Genomic DNA, 22,472 nt, shown 5'->3' with positions numbered 1-22,472 from the left:
CCTGTGATGTGGGCGCAGGGTGCCACCATCCAGGCAGGGGCCCGATGTAGCAGTGAAGGTGTCCCTGCCATTCTTTCGCTTCTTGGCTTCAGCAGGCAGGACACAGATGTGCAGGTGTGGAGGTTTTGGTGTTTTATGGTTTGGGGGGTGGTGGTGTGTGGTTTGGTTGTTTGGGTTTTGGGGGTTTTTTTTGAGGTTTTCCTGTACACCTGGGTTTTGGAAACTTCACTAAAACCTCCAACCCATTTGTGCGTGTTATTGAAATTCTGCCCTGTATGGGCAGAAGTTACAGGCAATGTCAGGAGCACCTGGCATTAGCCCAGCCCTTCTCAATGGATGAATATTAATAGTTCAGGCAATACTGGTTTTGAAAAATCCCATTCTTTTCCTCCATCAAATATTTATACCCCAGTCCTGTTGCCTTGAATATCAGTAGTAAAACTTCCATTGATCTGTGCACACAGGAGGCCTATGAGAAAGAGGAATTTTATAGTCTATTGTAACTATTACTTTAAAAGACAACACTCTTGACAAATTTTAATTCATGGTGAAACAAGAAATTGAGTGTTTTATTTGGTATTTTCCCTGAAAGGTAAATACAGAAACCTGACCGGAAAGTACAAAGTATTTTTCTATAGTAACATTAATATAAATTCACTATGTTTTTGACAGGAGGCAAATTTTATAGATGTGATATGGCATATGACAAGGGTAGTATGTTTCTCTTCTCTCAGATCTTCTCTGTGACCTGTTTCAGTGGGAGGGAGTGAATATTTGGAGACATGAACTCATTTTAACCATTGAAAAGTGATCCCCTTGTGAGTTGAGTTCGCTCCCCAGCACTATGATATGATACATGTCAAGAGTAAGGGTAACAAATTACAAGGGCTGTAGTGCCAGATTATAAGAGGTCCTGACTTTGAGATGCAGTATAAACAAACCATGAATACATATGTATATTAAAAACAAATTCCTTATTTTTTTCCCTGCATCCCTTTATAATGCCTTTCCCACAAATCAGAGTGATTTGCCTCTCTTTGATTAAACATAAGCTCTTTATTCCTTTAGTTCTTTGTATTGCAGGTCATTTAACTTGTGTGCTTTATGTTTATGAAGTAGCCACACACCGGGCTAAGTAAACTCATAATCTGAAATATGATACCTTTTCCCTCTGATCTTACTGTTGATTAAAATTGTCCTCTTTACATGGCTTCTGCCATCAGTTTTCAAGCTGTAGCTATCAAAAACTCTGAGACTTTCTTACAAGACAAGTGACCATATACCAAATGTTGCATTTCTCTACCCATAGCAAATAGGATGACATAAATAATTTGTCCTTTCCTTCACCTGTCACTGTCTAACTGTGGTTTTCTGTGCATTTTTCCTTGCTTTGCCAGTCCACTTGTAATGGAATATGAGGGGGAGTCCTAATATCCTCTCTTAGTATTTAACAGTTTTTAATTGAAAGCTGTTTAATCCCTGGACAATATGAAACAGGGTCAAAACTTCAAGTTTATTATTTGTTGTGGGAAGATCTATAGGAAATTTTAATTGCACTCAGTTTGCTTGTGGGGAACTGGTGTAACAAAGATTCTACTATCTTTTGAAAAACTAACCTCTGGAATATCCTGTTATATGCTATGAATTGGCTTAGTATTGTTTACTTTGGTAAAGTGTAAGCTGAGGATATATCAATCCAAATAACTTCTAAATTTATTATTTGAATATAGTAAAATGTGCTCAAATTATAATTTTAAATAACACTTTTGTTCATTTTATTACAAGAGTAGGTTGGTAGGGTATTATTAAATTAGTTGGGGTTTTTAATGTATTCAACCAAAAATTTTTCTTCCTGAGTTTCCTGGAGGATTTCTGAGTTTCTTTTTATGGCTGATGCACAGTGTTGTGTCTCTTCTATTTTCAGGAAAATAGATTTAACTTACAAGTTTCTGTTGTCTTTGTAAGTTAAGTTTGTGGGATGCAATCAGAAAAAAGGTATCTTACTGGCAAATTAATATCTAGTACCTCTCAACTCTGCTTTCACAGTTCCCTTCATGAACCCTTGCTAAAGATTGTTATGCCTTCATGTGTTTTCTCTATTTTTCAGCAAAACCACTAGGTCTGCACTCACTGGGCTTTCAGGGGCCCCAAATACATACTGAAAGCTCTCATCACACTTATGTGCTTCACAAGGTGATTTTAGTATTGAACAGAGTTTCCATGGTTGCCTTTTATTTAATGGAACTTTTTTGTTTCATATGCCCTCTGGGCCATTCAGCTGTGACAGTTGCATACAATAGATTGTGTTACATAGATATCATATAGTGTCTTGTGCCCAGATGTATTCTTTCAGCATTTCAGATTTTCCGTTAAGAAAAGCCTCTTTGTTTCCTGGGTATTTTCATTTGTAGTCTTTTGTTTGGTGTTCTTTCTGTGTCACATGTAAAATTAAAGTAATGCTTAATGCGAGGGTGGGGGTGGCGATGTTCAGTATGTTTTTGCAGAACATGCAGTATGCCTAGAAATCTCTCCATATACTTCTAGAGGAGATACCTATCTTATGGAAGTCTTCCATGACCTCCATCTAGAGAGATTCCTATTCGTGCATGCTGGATGTTATGGCTATTCAGAGGCACCTGGTTCTTCCAGTGCTTCCTTTATAGACCCAGATGTCCCTGGAAGTTATGGTTTCTGTCAGTGGGAGGAGATTCAACTGGCACTGTACCACTGAACCTGCATCTTTCTTCCACATTGTTTGTTTGGTTAATTCTCCATTTCACACAGACGACTTCTGCCCAGAAACCTGAAGGCAGACTGTGTTTAATCAGGCAGTGCAGTGTGTGTGTGATAAGGAATTTGTAAATGTCTTATCAGTGCTTGGTTCTTCAAGCTGTTTCCAGACCTGGTAAGCATGGTCAATCTTAGAGACACCCCATGTTGTACATAAAAGTAGTATCAGTGTTTTGTTTTTATTTGCGTGCCTGAAATAAAAGGTTCTCCTGCATTAGCTTTATATTAGAAAGGCTAGTTCTTAACTTTATTGTTCTGGCAGAAGATCACCTTATGGGCCTGGAAAACTAATGGCATTCATCCTAAGAAATGGAAGTTGGGGTTTTAGGAATAGACAGTCTGTTTAGTCAGATTCTTTACAATTTTATTTTTAAATCCAAACTCTGGTCAAACATCTGACAAGTAGTTGAGAGGAGCATTCTCTCAGTAGGAGAATACACCTTACCTCCAGTCTAATTGAGTGCTGAGAAAATTGATGTTCCAGGTGCCCTCCAGCAAAGGTGAAAAAAGGTCAACACTTAGGATGTTCCTGACTCTGTTTTGTAAAAAAAATAGTTACATAAAAATGGAAGAAAATCACTAGTGAGAAAAGGTAGGGCCATCTTGAAACATTCAGAAAGAAACAATAAAGAACAAAGGTAGAAAAGTACCTATGGCGGTTAGCTTGTACGACTTCTGCAAGTGGAACAAACTGAACTCTTCTGGATTCCTCTTGTGGAGTCAGATTTCTGCTTTTACCAGGGTTCTTGATCAGAGCAGACTTTACAGCTCAAGCAGCAGGAAATTGAAGAGTCAGTATTTCTGCCTCTTTCAGCAGCTTTTAACTCTTGCTCTGATCAGCAACTGAATTGCTGGCATATGGTTCCGAGCACGAATCAAAGCCACACGTGGTTCCAAAGACTCCTGTTTGAACTGAGCATGACGCCACTCCTGCGCTGTTCTATCAGATTCCCCCCAGCTTGCTTTTTGCGGCGGATATTTTGGCATGTGCTGAGTGTTCATGTAGCCAAGGGAAAGAGTTATCTGTAAGGAGACTCTTAAGTGCTGCTACTTCTGCAGCTTTGTTGAAATCAACTATTTTCCTAAGAAGACTAATGTAATTTTGTCCCCTCGATCACCAGTACTAGTCAAGTCCCCATGATCACTAGTACTAGTCAAATTGTATTCACTGAGTTGCCTGACCTGACAAAGATGCATGTAGAATAACAGCCCAGCTTCTGTCATAGTATCTGACATCAGGTTACTGTTTACTTTTGCTTGCATCCATGGTAATGGTCATATCCAGTTTAGTTTAATCAGCAGTTGACTATAACATGGGAGAGGGGAGCATATGTGTGTATATATAGCATCTAAGCTGTATTTAGAAGTTCTTGACAGAAATAAATAAACTGAGCTAAGTAAGAGATCACACTGCTTTTGTCACCAAACCCATGCTGTTTGGAGTGCTATTTTTTATAGATTTTTTTTTTTTTTTTTGTGCTGGGAAGAGAGCCCTGCCCTGCCCCGAGCGTTGAAGTGTGAGGTACAGTTTCAGTTAGATACATTGCAGACTGTTCTGCAGGATAGGGGTATGAATTTACTCTTGAGAAGGAGGTCAAATAGGGGTTTCATATTCATTCATCTCCTTATGGGAATTGCTGACTTCCTACTGAGGTGGTCAAGGATCATAAAACAGGCACAGACAAAATGCTTTGATATTTTTGTCCCTTCAGGCATGATGAAATTGTTGCAAAATTAGAGGTTTTGTTACGAGATTGAAGGAATTTCACTGCAGGAATTAATTGATCCTGAAAGACTCCTCCTTTACTTCATCCACCATAACCAAAAACTTACATATGTTTGTGGAAGCAGAACTTGTTTCAGAGTTTGTAGACAAAATGTTGCTTTATGAATATTTAACAATCTTACTGTGGTAGGAAATAAAGGCCAGATCTGGACAACAACTGCATGAGACACTTCATATCACCATGGTTTATCTAGCAGCTGTGTGATGGATTGGGTCCTGTTAAGTCATTGTCTTTCTGTGGCAATCGATGGTTCCAGCTTTTGGCTACACTGTATGGACAGGCCTGCCCAACCTTCCCCTGCCAAAGAGTTTATACTTCAAGAAATAGTGGTAACATTTCCCTGAAGAGATGAGCTTTATCAGGGAGACACAGCTGAGGAAAAATGAAAAGAGGTTCCTAAGACAGAATAAGATATCGGGAATAACGGGCTGCACTCGTCACTGCGTAGGTGTTGGGTGATGTGCTCATCATGGCTAGCTGTTGTCAGGCAGCAGGTTTTCGTGCTGATTTGGCCCAGCTGAAGTTACGTGCTTTTACACGTATTCACTGTCAGTTTTGTCCTGCTCATGTGGCACGCTAAGGAAGGGTGAAGGTATTTGTAAGAGAAGTGGAAAGATGGGTGACAAAACAGGTATTGATAACCAAAGATAATAAAGTACAAAAATGCAGAAGAATATTGAATTAATACTTCAAAAATCGCCGGTATGGGAGAGGTACCTCAGACCTTTGAACTGACTGTTACAAAAGCTGATTAAGCTTTTGGGTGTCCTAGGATTACTCTAGAGTCATGGTTTTCTAGATTACGTTTTATGCCTTTTTTGGTCCATCATGCAGTGAATGACGTGATGTGACTCCATCAGGCTAGTGAATCCTAGCACAGAGGCTGTGCTGTGCCAGAGGAAACACACGGCATACTGGATATTAACTCTGAGGGCGCTCTCACTCTGAAGCCCCTTTTCAGCGCTCAGACAGTTATGATCTACAGATCAGCTCAGTATTATTTACTGGGGCTTTGGGGATGATGTGTTGAACCACTGAGCCTTTAGGCTAGTGCTTTTATGCCAAAATATTTATGTTGATGTAAAGGAGTAAAATTTGGCCCCAAACCTCATTGAATTGAAAAATGTAGTAAAATACATGTTAGAAGAGGAATTTGGCATTGACTCTGACTAGAGAGAAGAGGAAAAGAGGTTAAAGCCTTGATTCCTTTTTATTCTGTTTACCTTATTCAGAGTTCAAAATTATTCCGTGTTTTAGTTAAAGCTTGGCAAGGTCTCTTCTGTTGTTCACTACAGGAAATGAAGAAAGGAAGAGAGAGGTGGGAGAAGAGAACCAACTGTTTGCCTAATTGTACTGGGTACAGCTAGATGCCAAAAATGCATGGGGACTTGTAACATGATCTATATTGCTGCCTCAGTCTAACAGCTTTTTAATAGATTCATCTGTCAAATCCCATTACTATTAGCATATGATTTTTAAATTGATCTTGGGTTTTGGTTTACTTCTTTCTCTAATGAGCTATTTACAGGTAGTGTAGAGAGAATTGGAGGAGAAAGCTGCACCTGGGGAATGGAACATTTTCAGATTTACAGTATTTTGGGTTTTTCTCCTTTTATAAGAATGTATTTTGTAAAAATTCATTGGGGACAGCTAGACTTCTGCTTATAAAAATCCTAACCTGTCTTTTGCAGAGAAGATTACCATGAAGATGGGTTCTGTCAGCCATACAGGGGAATTGCGTGTGCACGAATCATTGGAAACAGGACCATTTATGTGGACTCCCTCCAAATGCAAGGGGAAATTGAAAACCGAATTACTGGTAAGTTTATACATCTCTGTAGCAGGGCAAAAAACATTCATGAAAGTATCCAATTCAGGTGTAAACAGTGCTATCATCCTTTTCAGTTTCATCGGTCAATGACTAAGACATCCTTATAACAAGGTTTAGAGGAGGTGAGCCGGTTTCTCGCTTGTGCAGTTAGCAAAATTTGGATCTAGGAAGATGAATATCTGCTGTCATGTGCAGAAGCTTTTTCCATGTCCTTAAGTACAATGTCAGAGCATTGACTTTTTAACAGCTTGCAGTTTATACTGGAGCTTTTTGCATGATGGATTCAAATATAAGACTTTTCAAAAAATCAATTTGTGATGTAATAAAAAAATACTGGTTTTTTATTTTCTTGAAAAATGTATGGTGGCTTTTCCCTTGGCTTTCTTCCCCTATTGCATAATCCCAGCGGAGTCTGGATTTCACATTGATTTATATAAAACAAGAGTTGACCTTCCTGTGCTCTGCCCCTGCGGATTCTTTCTCTGATCATCGTTTTGGTACAGAGTCACAAACATGCATCCAAAACTTTAATGACTTTTAATGGGCTGTACATCAACATGGGTTTTCTTCACTGGACCTCAGTTAGCTGACATTAGCAGCTGTGACTCTGATGTACACAAGTAGAGCAAGCAAATGAATCCGTGGAATAGAGCAAACTGTTTATCATAATATACGGCCCATTAGCTCAGTCCAGCAGGAGTTTATTTGCATCCGGCTAGATAGCTAACTAATTGAATCTGCAATTTTAACATAACTAGTTGCCAAAAAGAGTTTGACTTCACTTGTCAGCTCTATCTCCTTAAAGATATTACCTTAAAGGCTCACTGTTAAACCAGAAATCCAGGTCAGGTTTTTTTCTATTCTTGAGATGGTGATCAGATTCTGGGATGGGCAAAATCCAGGTGCTGACCTTTCCTTGACTCATTCCCCTCCCTCCTTTCTCCTGTACTCTGTTGTAATTCCAGCCTCTTTTACCATTATGTCATTAATTCATACTATTGATACCATTTTTTTCTACGACATAATCTCTATCCCATTTATGTTTTTCAGCAATATGGAAATGTTCAGCTATCTGAAATGATTAAATTTGTAACTCCGTGAATTAGGTTCATAATGTGCTTTTGAAAAAAAACCCAACCAAAAAACTGTGATATCTTCCAGAAAATGTTTATTGATCAAGTTATACTTGTTTCTGGAAAGTACAACATGGACATTCATGACCTGGCTGCTGGATCACTAATACCACTGATTATCGGTTGGATTTTGGAGGCTGGGGACTGGAATTCTCTGTCCTGGAGTTGAGGAGAATTTGTGATGGAACTGTTCTTTTTTAGGAAACCTCTGTGAACCACCATGTAGAGCTGCTCAGTGCCTAGCTAGGCAGTAATGATAATCCATTAATAACATGGCACTTTCAAACTATATACATCTGAAGGACATACCAAATGCCTTATGCAAAATAACCCTGAGGATTTCACAGCATACTTGGTTCTTAATGAGCCTTCTTATATGTAAAACAAGTATTGCAAGACTAGGTGTTCTCTGTCCAAATGACGGTATTTTTGAAATTGCAGTAACTTGTTAGATTAAAAAAAAATCTGCTGTATAACTGCTGCTGAGATTTTGCTTATACTTTTGCCCATACTTCCTGAGCGCAGTTTCTGGTGGAAGGTCTTTGTACTCCGAGCCGTAGGGCGTTCAGGGGAGGCTGTGCATGGGAAACGGTGACACCTACCGCCCGACACCGAGAACATTTAACAAGGTTACAGGCGACATCTATGGGGAATTTTCATTCTGGTTTTTCATTTCCCTGCTGTGCTGATGTGTGAAATACATTCCCTTTGTCTCTACGGCCGCTGGTGCTGTTCAGTCCCAACCATGCTGTTAGATGAGAATTGCAGCCTTCTATTAAAAAAAGGATGTTTCCGGAGAAAAACTTGAGACATGACTTGAAAGACTGGAAGGCCAACAATAAAGAGTTCATGGACCTGACCCCTGACCTGTGGATATATGTGGCTAACAATGTCTTTGCTGTGCTGTTTAATATGTGTTTAATAACTAAAAAAATAAACCGCTTAGATGCCACCACACAGTCCTGCTGGCTTTTGCGCCTCCCATCAAAATAAGGACATGCTTGTGAATTGTGCACTCTTTGCTCATGCTGATGTAAATTCTGTAACACCTTCACAAAAATTAGTGTGGTGTTTCAAATAGCCAATGGTGACCGCTTTACTCCTCCAGGTTTATTTTTTCCCTGTTAGTCTTCGGGACTAGCACGTCACAGCCGTTGTTTGAGGCCTGATACCGTGCTTGCATGCAGTGTTCCCTTCGTGATTGATAAATGGTTATATTCTTGTGTTAATATCCCCGTATTAAAATAAGCAAAGGCATAAACAGTACAAAAGGCTGGAGTTGGCTGCTTGCTGCATGTGTGGTGTTCAGGAAGAGACAGGAGACTCGTAGCAGGTGGCAGCAGGAAGTAGATGGTTGAAAGGAGAGAGCTGGACAAGAGGGAAAGAATTGATTTGTAGGTTGTAAATAGACTGCTGAATGACTTGAACTGCTCATTTCCTCTCTTTTTACAGTGTGCGTTGGTGGAACGTGCAATCTAGCAAGCCTCACTCACAAATGATGCTTTCCAGTGTGGGAATGAATGTTCCTACATTTAGAGCTTGATTCATCCCCAGATACATGTTGCACATGCACATTTGTCTTTTCTTTGCAATGTACAAGAAAACTCTCAGATAAATGTTAGTGTGTAGATGCTGAGAGCTGAAGGGGAGGATTAAGTTCCTAATTCATTATGACATTCATGTTAATGGGATCAGTATGCTGAGATTGATTACATTTATTTTTCCCAAAACTGCTGCATGTTAGGCTTCTCATGTCTATTAATAGCAATATCTCCCCAAATACCAATGGCACACTTCCTTTTGCCTGTCAAGACTTGAAAAACACTTGTCTTGTTTATTTATCAAAATGTCTACAGGAGCTAGGTGATCCTCATTCAGATTTTACCTAATTAAGAACTTTGAAAATACATGTCAGCATCCTGGCAGGTGTATCTTGCCTTTGCTCTTTATCCTTTCAAGTTAAAATTAGTCAGGCGCCAACAGTTTGCTCAATGCTAGTCACTCGGGTAACTTCCTAAGAACTGAGGTTCTACAAGCTCTGTGCAGACGTCAGAGGGACACTGGGATGCTGGGTTTGCTTTCTGCATTTGTCAACTCTCCTTTACAGCAGAAATGACCTCATTTCCCCGCAGCCTCAGCTGCTCCCCCCCTGCTGAGGCTTTCAGACCCTCAAGAAAAGATGAAAGCTGTAAAAGGCAAATGACATGAAAATTATGTTGTTTCTCATGCTTTTCGTGAATTAATACTTAAAGAGTATTTTTGTTCCTTTCCAGCTGCATTTACCATGATTGGCACTTCCACGCATTTGTCTGATCAGTGCTCACAGTTCGCTATACCATCCTTCTGCCACTTTGTGTTTCCCCTATGTGACGAGCGCTCTCGGACCCCTAAGCCACGGGAGCTATGCCGGGATGAATGTGAAGTTCTGGAGAATGATCTCTGTAGGCAGGAGTACAACATCGCTAGGTCAAACCCCCTCATCTTGATGCAGCTACAGTTGCCTAAGTGTGAGGATCTCCCACGACCTGACACCTTGGAAGCTGCCAACTGCATAAGGATCGGGATCCCCGTGGAGAGACTCAGCCGATGTAAGTCTGTGTGTTTCATCACTGGGTAAAAGCAGGGTTTGTTGCTTCCTCAGGTTGGGTCTGAGAGACAATATTTTATAAGTCACTCTTTTTGTAAAGAAAGTACTGCTATACTGGATGCTACTACTTTTTATCATGTTAATACTGACCATAATCTTGCACTGTTGTAAGGTATAGTTAGGATGGTGAGGAAGTTTAAAGGATGCTGCTTAGTGCTCAAAAGGGTTATATCAACCAGCATGGGCTATAAAACTCTGCGTTCACACAACTGATTTGACTCAGATTTGTGAGGGGCAGCGGTGCGTTGCAGGCTTCCCTTCCCACATGCCTGCCCCACCTCTGGCTCAGTCCTTGCCTTTCTGGACGAGTCCCCCCACACAGCTATTTGTGAGTTCTGTTTACCTATCAATAAACCTGAAATAGGCTGTGGAAGCTTCACTGGAAAAAACTGTTAAAAAATTAAACATTTAATGTTCATTCTTTCTATGTGGAAATCCACAAGAATATTAATCCTGTAAATCGAGCATGGAGTGTAATTGTCTTTCTTCACCCACACAGTATGGGTGAAAACATTGATCTTGCTTCTGTGAATTTATATTTGCATCCAGGAGTAGAAGGGCTGTTCCATTGTCAGTAATTATGTGCTGACAATTTTTCTGCCTACTCTGTTTCCTAGCAATTAATCACCACCCCCTACAATGTTCAACAAGGAAGCTCCAAGAGACTAAAGATGTTTAAAGTTCAAAGTGTGATAAGATTATTCTGAATATCCATTGTCTGAGCTCACAGTTAGGAGCAGGGGTCATGGCATAATGGTGGGCATGGAAGACTAGCTGTGTGCTAGTAAGGCAATAATCTAGTGTAGCTGAGAAGCAAAAATAACTGAGAAAATGATGACAGAGAGAAATCAGCCAGCGAAGAGGTATCAAGGAAAAGGAATGAGAATAAAAACAACAAAAAGTCTGGCAAAAGTCATCCGTGATCTTCAGAGCTAGCGGTGCTCCTCTGGTGGAACAGCTGCGGCATGAGTACCCTGGGGGTTTTGGAGGAAGGGCTTTGAGAGAGCTGGATTCCTGAGGGCTGGGGAGGGGGACTTGGAAAAATGGGGAAGGTAATGTTGCAAACATATAGAAAAATGCATGATTCAGTTCAGGTGATAGATATGGAAGACAAACACTCAAAAAGTATGAAGAGAGGATAGCAGCAAAACAGAGAGAGAATAAATATAGGAGTTCAGCAGATATGAGGTGATGTATCTAAAGAGAAGAAAAGCCTGAATCCCTTCTTTCTAAAGAAGAAAAGGAGGAAAAATTGGCAAGAGGCATTAGAAAGTGCAGCACTAATTTCTCTAGGAAGTGAGCAGTGTGAGGAAGACAGGAAGATTATGAGAAATAAAAGTGGCGGGAAATTTACACTGTTGGCATCTGAAGACTTTTCCTGAAGTGAAACTCATATCTCTAATTTAGTTTAGCTTATCTTGTCCTGTATCTAAAGGTCCATACATGCTCCTTAGTATCAACTTGCATTCAGGGTTACCAAATGTTGGTGTGTATAGCCATAGAGCTGAGACGCCCCAGGACAGAATCCAGAAATAACTGGGTGTAAGAGTATAGATACTTGCAGAACTGAAATTTCAAAACCCAAAGCTTTCATTTAAATGCTGAAGTACCTAAATTCAAGTACTTTTTGCATACATGGTCTATGCACTTCAACTCTTTTGGTCTTGCTGGCCCTTGATTGTTTTGTTATTTGCAATGTTTTGCCAAACCCTTTGTTGCAGATCATCAGTGCTACAACGGTTCTGGAGCAGACTACAGAGGGACGGTCAGCATTACCAAGTCTGGCCACACTTGCCAACTCTGGGACTCCCAGAGTCCCCACAGCCATGATCTGACAAGCACACAGTTTCCAGAGCTAGGTGGAGGACATGCGTATTGCCGAAATCCTGGAGGTCAGATGGATGGGCCCTGGTGTTTTACAAAGAATAAAAACGTACGCATGGAACTGTGTGACATACCTTCTTGTAGTATGTATTCTCTTTCTTTTTTCCCCTACTACTGTCCTGAATCCTGTGTAATTTTGAATGTTCCTTATTTTTACAGGTACAATTCACTTAAGAGGGTTATGCTTTCAAATGTTTCACTTGCTGTAATGCAGCACCCTTGTTTTGTGTTGTAGGCGTTTAATATTTTCTGGAGATCAGAGCTTGTAACTGAGATATTGTGACACTTTTTAATTACGTATTAGGTACTTAAGCTGAGATAATAATTAACAATACTGCTGCAGTTTGTATTCTAACTTGTCAAATGCCAGACTTGACATACTTATCACCTGTATGTGTTTGGTTTGCTCACACTACTCAATGGTATATTGCTTTTGTTCTGTATGGCATCTTGCAGGCAGCAAGAATTTTCAGACCCTGTAGAGGGAGATATAGCACCATGCTTGGTTGGAAGGAAACAGTGTGAAGTGCAGAAGCAGAGATGTCATAAAACAGATGATCTTACCAGAAAAGTCCTACACTATCTGCTAGTGGCTCTGTACTGCACAACTGATAGCAAAAATAAAAAGCACAGCTCTCACAGCTTAATACTGTCCCACTCACTTCCCTGTATTGGTACAGCCTTCACTCTAGAGCTGTTACAGTGGTAACAGTCTTTGGACACGACAAAGCAACTTAACACTGTACTTCATTAGGAAGAAAAGCATGTTTCCTGCAGCAACAGATGTATCATGGAAGCCATAAAAATGGTTTTGTTACAGATTGCCTGGATATTTAAGAGCACTCAAAATTGATACGAAATTTCTTAGTTACTTCACTTTTTTACAGTAACATGATTTGACATTTATAATAAATTTCTACGTTGCATGTAACATGGTGTAAAGATAACACTGGGATGTAGTTGTGGTGAAAGCAGTAGCCACAAATAGCAAAACCAAGGATTGCAGAAAAAATCCCAGGCAGTTCCAATGAGTGTTTTGGACATCACTATGCTTTCCTAGAGTCTCTAAGTATCAAGAAAAAAGCATTTTAGGAAGGTTCCAAAACAGTCTTATTAAGTGTGTTGATGGCTTTTTCATGTCTGTCTTGCTGTAACATAAAAGCACTTTAATTCTATTAAGTAAAGAACAAATAATATCTCTGTCAGTGAGAAGTGAGATTTATTTTCTTCTGGACAGAAGTAGTACTAGTGGAGGTAAAAAGTCGGCAAAGTGCTGATGAAATGGCTGAAGTTGGGCGAGAAGGCCAGACTGCAATGGTGTACTGTGGTTTATCACATTGAGTTCACTGCTTTATGTACTGTGACGAAGACTAGTCACTTGTTTTTTTATCCCCTGAACAAGATAATGCAATGATACTCTGGTCTATGTTCTGCAGTTTCCACAACCAGAAGCCTCAAAAATAAAGTGAAATAAACCACATACTGTTACAGTCAAAACATTAAATGTGGGGCTCCTAGTTTGTTGTCATACTGCTAGTTGCTATGTCCATTCAAACTTCTTTGAAATATTTAATGGAAAATTATGAAGAAGGGGGAGAGGGTAATATGACTTCTGTTTTCAAGCTACAGGAGTTTACTTTTTGTTTAAAATATAGTAATAATAATCATACCGTAGGGTTTTGTTTTTTCTTTACTGCATTTTTAATGCATTAAAAACACTTACTGTAAACAATGAACATTTCTGTGCCTGACAGGTCCACGTGACAACAGTAAAATGGGAATCCTCTACATCCTAGTTCCCAGCATAGCCATTCCTCTGGTTATCGCCTGCCTTTTCTTCCTGGTCTGTATGTGCAGAAACAAGCAGAAGGCATCTGCTGCCACACCACAGCGCCGCCAGCTGATGGCATCTCCTAGCCAGGACATGGAAATGCCACTCATTAATCAACACAAACAGGTATTTTTTCCAGAATTTGCTTAGGCCACGTATTTCCAAAGTGTCGTGATTTTCAGTGTCTCAGGTTGTCGGTGTTCAAATTGAGCCATATTGTAAGGGACCTAATTTTCATACTGTACTGGCCATCTGCTTCAGTGAAAACCAGGTCTTGCGCTTGCTAGCTGTATCTAGAAATCCTGGCCTCGGACAACAGCTTTCAGGACAACGTATTTTATGACATTTGCCCTTACCTGTCAATCCCCATTCTGCCTGTTGTCTCAGTGACTGGAAATGCTGTTATTTCTGATCCAGTCTTCAGCCTGCAGCTCATTTTCGCTCCTGGTAATGACGCGGCCGGTTTGCTTGTTTAAAGCAGGATGCACGGTGGGGTTTCTTGTCTAATCTGTCAGCTCAGTCTGCTGGTATTCTAAACCACGACCGAGCAGTGAGCTGAGCCAGGGTGCAACATGTTTCTAAGGCTGTGTATCACAAAGGATGGTGAAACAAAAATGGCTTTGAACTTCTGTCTACAGATCTCAGCTCCTGCATATGATTTTCTGGGTCAACTAACTGATCTCTGTGCTAAAATCCTGTTCAGAGCTAATGTTGAATTTTTAATCACAGCATTTACAAGATGCAAGCTCTAAAAAACAATGCTCAATTTGGAACAATTGGCAACATCTGTTCAGGAAACGGTAGAATATTTGTGGGATATTACCAATTGTAACAAATTGCATTGATTTTGTGTGATAAGGGAGAGGTTTTATGGCTGAGTCTGGGCTTTGCTGGAAACTGTCTGGTCCAGTCCACAGTCTGTTGGCCACTAAAATCAGAGCTTGTTCCCAAATCACCTGTTAAAGCCTCTTTCCAGCCTGCCCTGGCTCCCTCCTGCAGCAGTGCCCTGTGTGTGAAGCTGTGCCAGCCACATCTGGCTCGGCTGGGGGCTCCTCCAGCCCATGCTGGTCAGAATGGACCCATTAGATCACCATCACAAACTCCATTGCTTTCCCTACCAGCTGCAGGAGGGAGGCTCTGGGGATTTCTCACTCTTGGCTTTGCCACCTTTTCCTTGATGTACCAGAGAGAATGTCTTTCTTCCTTCCGCTCCTCTTCCACTCCCCTCTTCATCAGAGCTAGCATGAGGTTTGTCAGCAGGGGTACTGTGTACTGCTACCCACAGTCAGGGGCCGTTCCTGTAGTGCAACGGAGGAGAAAGGGCATATCTGCTACTGCAGAACCGAAAGAGAGAGGTTTTGTTCCTCCTTCTGCTGGAAGGGATGTTTCAGTTCACCCCGAGGCTGCCACCTCCTCAGCCAGTGCCCACAGCTTTTCTGACAGATCTCCAGTGGGCACCTCTGGGCGGATCTGTAGGGCAAGTGCAGCTGCAGTTAATAGACGTCGTCGTTTGCCAGATTTACTCTGAACCAATTATTCATTTAGCTTGCAGGAAATATGGTCGCTCCTTTGTAAAAATAATTATACTCATAATCTTGCAGCATAATTCAATTTACACTTCTGATAATAGTATAACTCATTTCAAGGTTAACTGTAAAATCAATATACTGATGTGAATATGCAAAAAGCTGAAAAGTGATTTTGGCCCAATTTATCTTCCATTTGGAGCATCTAACCACTGGGAACTTTTCTTTAATAAGAGATTCTGTTATTTAGAAAACATTGTGATTTTTTTACTGACTTACTTTCTTTACTTCATTTCAGGCTAAACTTAAAGAAATCAATCTGTCCACTGTGCGGTTTATGGAGGAACTAGGAGAGGAGAGATTTGGCAAAGTCTACAAGGGGCATCTCTTTGGTACAGCACCAGGTGAACAGACACAAGCTGTTGCTATCAAGACACTTAAAGACAAAGCAGAACTGGCTCTTCGGGAAGAATTCAAACATGAGGCAATGATGAGATCACGATTACAGCACCCAAACATTGTTTGTTTGCTGGGTATAGTGACCAAGGAACAACCCATAAGCATGATTTTTAGTTACTGTTCCCACAGTGACCTCCATGAGTTCTTGGTGATGAGATCTCCCCATTCGGATGTTGGCAGCACTGATGATGACAAGACAGTAAAATCTACTCTGGAACCAGCAGATTTTTTCCACATCGTGACTCAGATAGCTGCAGGAATGGAGTATCTTTCAAGCCACCATGTTGTCCACAAGGACTTGGCCACTAGAAATATACTGGTGTTTGATAAACTGAATGTGAAAATATCTGATTTAGGCCTTTTCAGGGAAGTTTACGCTGCTGATTACTACAAACTGATGGGAAATTCCCTTCTTCCTATCCGGTGGATGTCCCCTGAGGCTATTATGTATGGCAAGTTTTCTATTGATTCGGATATATGGTCATACGGAGTTGTGTTGTGGGAAGTTTTCAGCTATGGCCTGCAGCCTTACTGTGGTTACTCTAACCAGGATGTCATCGAGATGATCAGGAACCGACAGGTTTTGCCATGTCCTGATGACTGCCCCACATGGATATACACTTTGATGTTGGAGTGTTGGAATGAATTTCCCAACAGAAGACCAAGATTTAAAGATATACACAACAGACTAAGAACATGGGGAAACCTTTCTAATTACAACAGCTCAGCGCAAACCTCTGGGGCAAGCAACACCACGCAAACAAGTTCTCTCAGCACAAGCCCTGTTAGCAACGTCAGCAATGCTAGGTACATTGGACCAAAGCAGAAAACTCCAGCTTTCCCTCAACCGCAGTTCATACAAATGAAAGGGCAGATGAGACCCATGGTCCCACCTCCTCAGCTCTACATTCCAGTCAATGGTTACCAGCCAATGCCTGCCTATGGTGCTTACTTGCCAAATTTTTACCCCGTCCAAATTCCAATGCAAATGGCTCCTCAGCAAATGCCTCCCCAGATCATTCCCAAACCAGGCTCCCACCACAGTGGGAGCGGATCCACCAGCACAGGCTACGTAACAACGGCGCCTTCCAACGCATCAGTGGCCGACAGGGCTGCTCTGCTCTCGGAGGGCACGGATGACACGCACAATGGAACAGAAGACATCACCCAGAATCCCGTCCAGGAGGAGGAGGAAGAGGAGGGCTCTGTGCCTGAAACAGAATTGCTGGGCGATAATGACACACTTCAGATGGACGAAGCAGAAATTCAATCAGAAGCCTAAGGAATTTGGCCTCATTTCTAAGAATTTCACATCACTTCCATGCATGGAGACTGTAGATCCTTAGGCTTAATAGCAGTGGTTTTGATCTGACTAAAAGAAACAAAAAACCTACACCCATGTAAAGCGCAGCAGTAATGATATACCGGGTTTATTGACCATTGCCACCATCAGATTTTGCAAATATGATGGTATAGAATTGCCGGGTTTAATCTTTTTTACTGTCCTACAGTTCTTGAGGGAAGCTGCTTTTCAGTTATGTACTGTTGCTGTGCAACGTATTGCAGAGTAGCATTGCACATCATGTATATCATGATATGTGAGTGTAATGTTAGTGAATTATGCTTAAACCAATAACACAAAAAGGAATCCAGCTATGGTTGCAGAATTGCTCTGAGCATAAAGAAGTGCCCTGGATGTGATGGACAGCTTAGTTTATAGTATTTATCTCTTTGATACAATGGACACGAGATTGTTGTTTGCTTTTTGAGTCTGAAAAAATAACAAGTTGAGAATACTGATCCGTGTTTGTATTATGATAACCAGAAAAGTAGGGAAACAACATAAAATTGGCTGTGCTGAGTCAGACCATGTGTCTGTCCAGCCCAGTAGCATGTCTCGAAAGGCCATCGATAATGTCTGCCCAGGGAAGACTGCAAGGTCAATTTCCCTTGTAGAATTTCCCCAGGGTATTTCCCCAGCCTCCAGCAATTTGTGGCTTAGGGACTTCCCAAGCCAGAAGTGGAATTTTTTCTGTTTAATAGCCCTCGATGGAATTTTCTACCATGAATTTATCCAAATGATTTTGAACCCACATAAACTTATAGCATCCACAACATCCTGTGGAATAGCATGAGAGGAGAGAGGATGGCTTTCTTTCATCATTCCCAATGAATGACTGTGACAGAAGCTTCCAAATGAGATCGTCTGACTGCATTTGTGGATGAAAGTATTCCTTCTCTGCTGTGTATTTTCAGCAGCAAGCAGCCTTAATACACTGTTAACCAAAAATGGGGATATTGTAGGGGATATTGTAGGTGTGCACTAACTTAACAATCCAACTTTAATTGCATATTGGTTATCAAGTATAGAAAAGGGCTCCACATCTATGTTCCTACATTGTAAAAGTGTTGGGTTTTGTGAGGGGTTATAGACTTACTTGATTTACCGCAATTACTGCTGGATTGCATGTGAAACCATGTTTTTTCCTGCCTCTTTAGTGAAAATGAATCTTTGAACTTTAGAAGACCAAAATAAGCAATACTGTACAAAGTGCTGGTTTTGTGCTTCTATTTGCAGGATGAATCATGTACAGACCTTTAAATGTAATTTATGTTTTACTACATTTTATATACTTTTTTCATTGAAATATTTGGATTTTTGAATGAATGACTTTATAACTTAACCATTTACAATATTCACATGTGGTGCAGTTTTATTGTATTGCTGTTTCATTTTGCTAAACATGCAGACAGGTCCATACATTTCATGACCCTTTCTGTATTACAAGCAATACACATTCTCATTGTAGCATTGTAGCCAACACACACTATAGCTATAAGTGGTACATCCAACATGGAGTATTCAATAAAGTGATGCAAAAAGTATGATTAATTTTTTTTTTTTTTTATTCCCCCCAGCCGCTGTTTTGTTATGGTACTTTGTGGAAATAGAAATGGCCACAGTTCCTTAGGTTACAGGTTTCATACCTAAACTACAACTTTTTATTTTATTACATTGGGATTCACTTGTAAGTCGTGTATCATTGTGATCTGCGCCCTGTGTTCATGGTATGGCAGCATTACTTATTTCCAGCATTTCACCTGGATTTGGAAATGCACTGGTAGGAATAAAATATGAAAGCTTTATTACTTGTGTTAATATAATGCAGCTTTGGGTGCTATTACTAAATAAAGGATAAATAAATAAAAAAATGTGAAGTTTATTTACTTTAAGTTCTTTGTTGCTTCTAGGTTTCATGTTCTCAGATTAATGAACTTCATTAATCAACTATATTGGCTTCCTTTGCTAACTTACTGCCTGCAAAATGGAGAGTAAGTAAGTGGTCCAGTTACACCACAGATGCATCAGTGAGAGAAGAGATATAATAAATGAACGAGTGGCAGTCAATGGAAGCTTCTGTACAGCACTGTCTGAAGTTCAGCCCATTTCTGACAGTCGAAGAGCATTACAACTTTGGGTGCTTTGAGTGCAGTTTGGGAAACTCCTGATTCCCTTCTTCAAGCCTCATAAATTCAAGCCTATTAATCAGTATAGTCAGAAAAAATAGGACAGACTCCTATACTGACTTCCCCATCCCCACTAAGATGTGGATGTGCTCTCAGAGTGACAGCAGAGGAGCGGTATACAATTCTCTAGGCCAGCCTTGGTGAAACACACAGTACTGCAGAGGGGTTTTGTCCCCTCTGTTGATGTGGATGCACTTCCCTGAGCTGCCACGTTCAGAACCATGATGGCATGCAAACATCTCATCTGTGGCTCAGGTGAGCACCTCTGCACAAGTGGTTACTACTACCAATACGTTAGTGGCTACTGTAAGTCATATAGATTGGCAGTAACTTGTTGCTCTGCAACTCCCCAGGCTATTCTCCCTGTGATGTCTGCTGCGAAGACCCAGCCAGAGTCAGGATCTGCCTTTCCTCCTCAAGATTTGGAAGAAAGGCAAAGGAAGAGCAGGGAAGGGATGTGGCGGTAAGTGGATGGGACAAGGTGGTAAGGTGGGAACAGGGGAGGGAAGGGTTGGGGCTGGGGCCCAGCAAAGCCAGCACAATGCTGCTCACTAGGGCATGCAAAGTTACTTCTTCCTGCCGGGGCAAGCAAAGCTGGACCAGTTTGTCCTGGTGGCAGAACAACTTTTCTAGGCAACAAATATATGTCTGGATGGCCAGGAGAGGGCAAGGTGTTTTTGAGAAGGCTGTGGGATGTTTCAAAAGTTTTCTCTTGCCTCTTGCTAGTTCCCTACTCCGCTTCAACCATTATGACCTTGCTAAGAAGACAGGGACTGACCTCGGGAAAAGTGGATAGAGCATTGGTAGAGTCCACAGCAGCCCACTGATGAGGCAGGAGGCTGTGGCTCACAGAGACTGCCTCTTCCCCATCTCTGGTGGTATATGACACTGTACCTGGTGCATGCCCTCCCCCTGCCCAACCCAACTGGTTTAGCTGTCCTCACTCAAGCCCAGCTCTCTGATGTGGTGCAGGTGTCTGATCTTGGCTCAGACTGTTGTGAAGAAAGAGCTGTTGGAGAAAGAGGTGAAAGGAGCCCTGGTAGCATCAGCCCCTTTTCTTATGTGCAGCCTATACCTGCAGAACGTGAAAATGCTCCTGGGATTCAACTCGGGGCAGAGCAAAACACCCCTGTGCTGAACAGGTCCCTGGCAGGGCTGGAGATCAGCCCAGCATCAGCAAGCCTGAAGGTCTGCACTGCCTGTATTCATGAGTCCTGGTGAGGAAGAGGCGAGGAGGGAGAAGCTGAAATACAAGGCAGGACAGCTTCGGGTGTAGCACAGTCACAAGTGCCAAGGCAAAGTCTTGACCCATGACAGGACTTTCTTAGGGTTCATGTGTCCCAGAGCATAAAGACCCAAAGGTCTATAGGATCCAACTAGGCATCTGTTGGTCAGCTAGGCATCTGCCTGTGCCTGAAAACAAGTGTAGGTCCCAGTTTGCAAAAGCATGTGGGGTAGATGGGGAATGGATTTACAATCACAGGGCAGGGAAGATTGGGGATGGTTTGTAGTCTGAGCGGGGAAACTAAGTGACTGTAGATGTGCACACCTCCACCATGCTAATGCAGCCTGGCAAGAATACCGATCTGAATCCCATTCTGATATTGTCCAAGATGTGGGTTATTGCAGGGTTTCTGTTTTACCCATTGGGACTATAGGGAAGACTAAACAGTGCAATATAAACAGCTGTGTAAGAACAGAGGATTCACCCACAGTGCTGATAAGTACAAATAGGCCTTATTATTACAAGCTTTGATATCAGCTTCATTCCTTCACCTTCATCTAAATGTCACTAATCTCAGTTTCATCTAATGATTTCCCTAAAGGCTGATCCAGAAGGACATGCTCCCTGTGAAGATATGAATCCTTTGCTTCCTGTATCTGCCATGGCTACAAACATCGTAGTAAGTCAAAGGGAAATTACTTTACAGTAACAGTACCTCAAACTTTTATTAGAGATATGAATTTGAATTTGTTTCTCACTTACTATCTAAGGAGTTCATTAGATGTCACTTGCTTCTGTGTTCAGAGAAATCATCTCACTTTGGCTGTGTGTGAATGAAGGGAAGAGGTCTGATGCTTTCTGGGAGAGAGCTCAGGGACACTTGTTGAGTTGGAGCGCTCTCAAAAGATGTCAGACCTTGAGGTGTTTGCCAAAACAAAAATAAGGATGAAACACCCAGCTACAAGTACAGTTGCCTCTTCAAATAAAGCCATGCTTTACTGTTTTTAAGTCATAGTTTGAACCTGCGTACACAGTAACTCTATTTCTAGACAGGCAAACTCTACTGCAAACTGTTCTCAAAAACAGCATTTCAGTTCCCCAAAATATGAAGAAAAAATCCACTAGCAAAGCCATTCTCTATTTGAGGAAAGGGACTAAATTAATATTGTAAGGAACAATGTATGTTACTGATCTATAAATAAATCTACGAAGTGTTAGTGGAATGGCAGGAAGTTTTGGGCATTTTCTCAGACACTGGGAAAGGGGTATTAGAAGATCAGAAGAGTAGTGGCATACAGCATGAACAATGACATGGTTCAGTGAATGAGGTTTAGTTCCATCTTATTAGAAAACTGAATTTTGTTCTCATTTTTTCAGAAGTGATCTTGTATAATCTTTCAGTTTTGCCCAGCTTAGAATCATAGAATCATAGAACAGTTTGGGTTGGGAGGGACTTCTAAAGGTCATCTAATCCAACCTCCCTGCCGTGGGCAGGGACATCTTCAACTAGATCAGGTTGCTCAGAGCCCCGTCCAACCTGACCTTGAATGTTTCCAGGGGTGGGGCATCCACCACCTCTCTGGGCAACCTCTTCCAGTGTTTCACCACCCTCAGCATAAAAAACTTCTTCCTTATATCTAGTCTAAATCTACCCCCCTTTAGTTTAAAGCCATTCCCCCTTGTCCTGTCCCAACAGGCCCTGCTAAAAAGTTTGCTGCCATCTTTTTGATAAGCCCCCTTTAAATACTGATAGGCTGCAATAAGGTCTTCCCGAAGCCCTCTCTTCTCCAGGCTGAACAACCCCAACTCTCTCAGCCTTTCTTCATAGGAG

At 41.3% G+C, this 22,472-nt stretch overlaps 1 protein-coding gene across 1 annotated transcript in view; it reads left to right on the top strand.

Annotated features, from left to right (window-relative positions):
- ROR2 (receptor tyrosine kinase like orphan receptor 2) overlaps positions 1-19,053 on the top strand; it is a 60,808-nt gene extending 41,755 nt beyond the window's left edge. Inside the window, exons 4-8 of the mRNA XM_009287197.1 lie at positions 6,269-6,396; positions 9,815-10,129; positions 11,910-12,155; positions 13,827-14,029; positions 15,728-19,053. Of these exons, the coding sequence (XP_009285472.1) occupies positions 6,269-6,396; positions 9,815-10,129; positions 11,910-12,155; positions 13,827-14,029; positions 15,728-17,170 (2,335 nt within the window). The 3' untranslated portion in view covers positions 17,171-19,053. The remainder of the gene's footprint in view (positions 1-6,268; positions 6,397-9,814; positions 10,130-11,909; positions 12,156-13,826; positions 14,030-15,727) is intronic.
- Positions 19,054-22,472: the final 3,419 nt, after the last annotated feature.

This window comes from Aptenodytes forsteri, unplaced genomic scaffold (genome assembly GCF_000699145.1).
Source record: "Aptenodytes forsteri isolate BGI_AS27 unplaced genomic scaffold, ASM69914v1 Scaffold169, whole genome shotgun sequence".
NCBI classification, from domain to species: Eukaryota; Metazoa; Chordata; class Aves; order Sphenisciformes; family Spheniscidae; genus Aptenodytes; species Aptenodytes forsteri.
The sequence above is the reverse complement of the archived record's forward strand: the minus strand, read 5'-3'. Positions and strand labels throughout refer to the sequence as shown.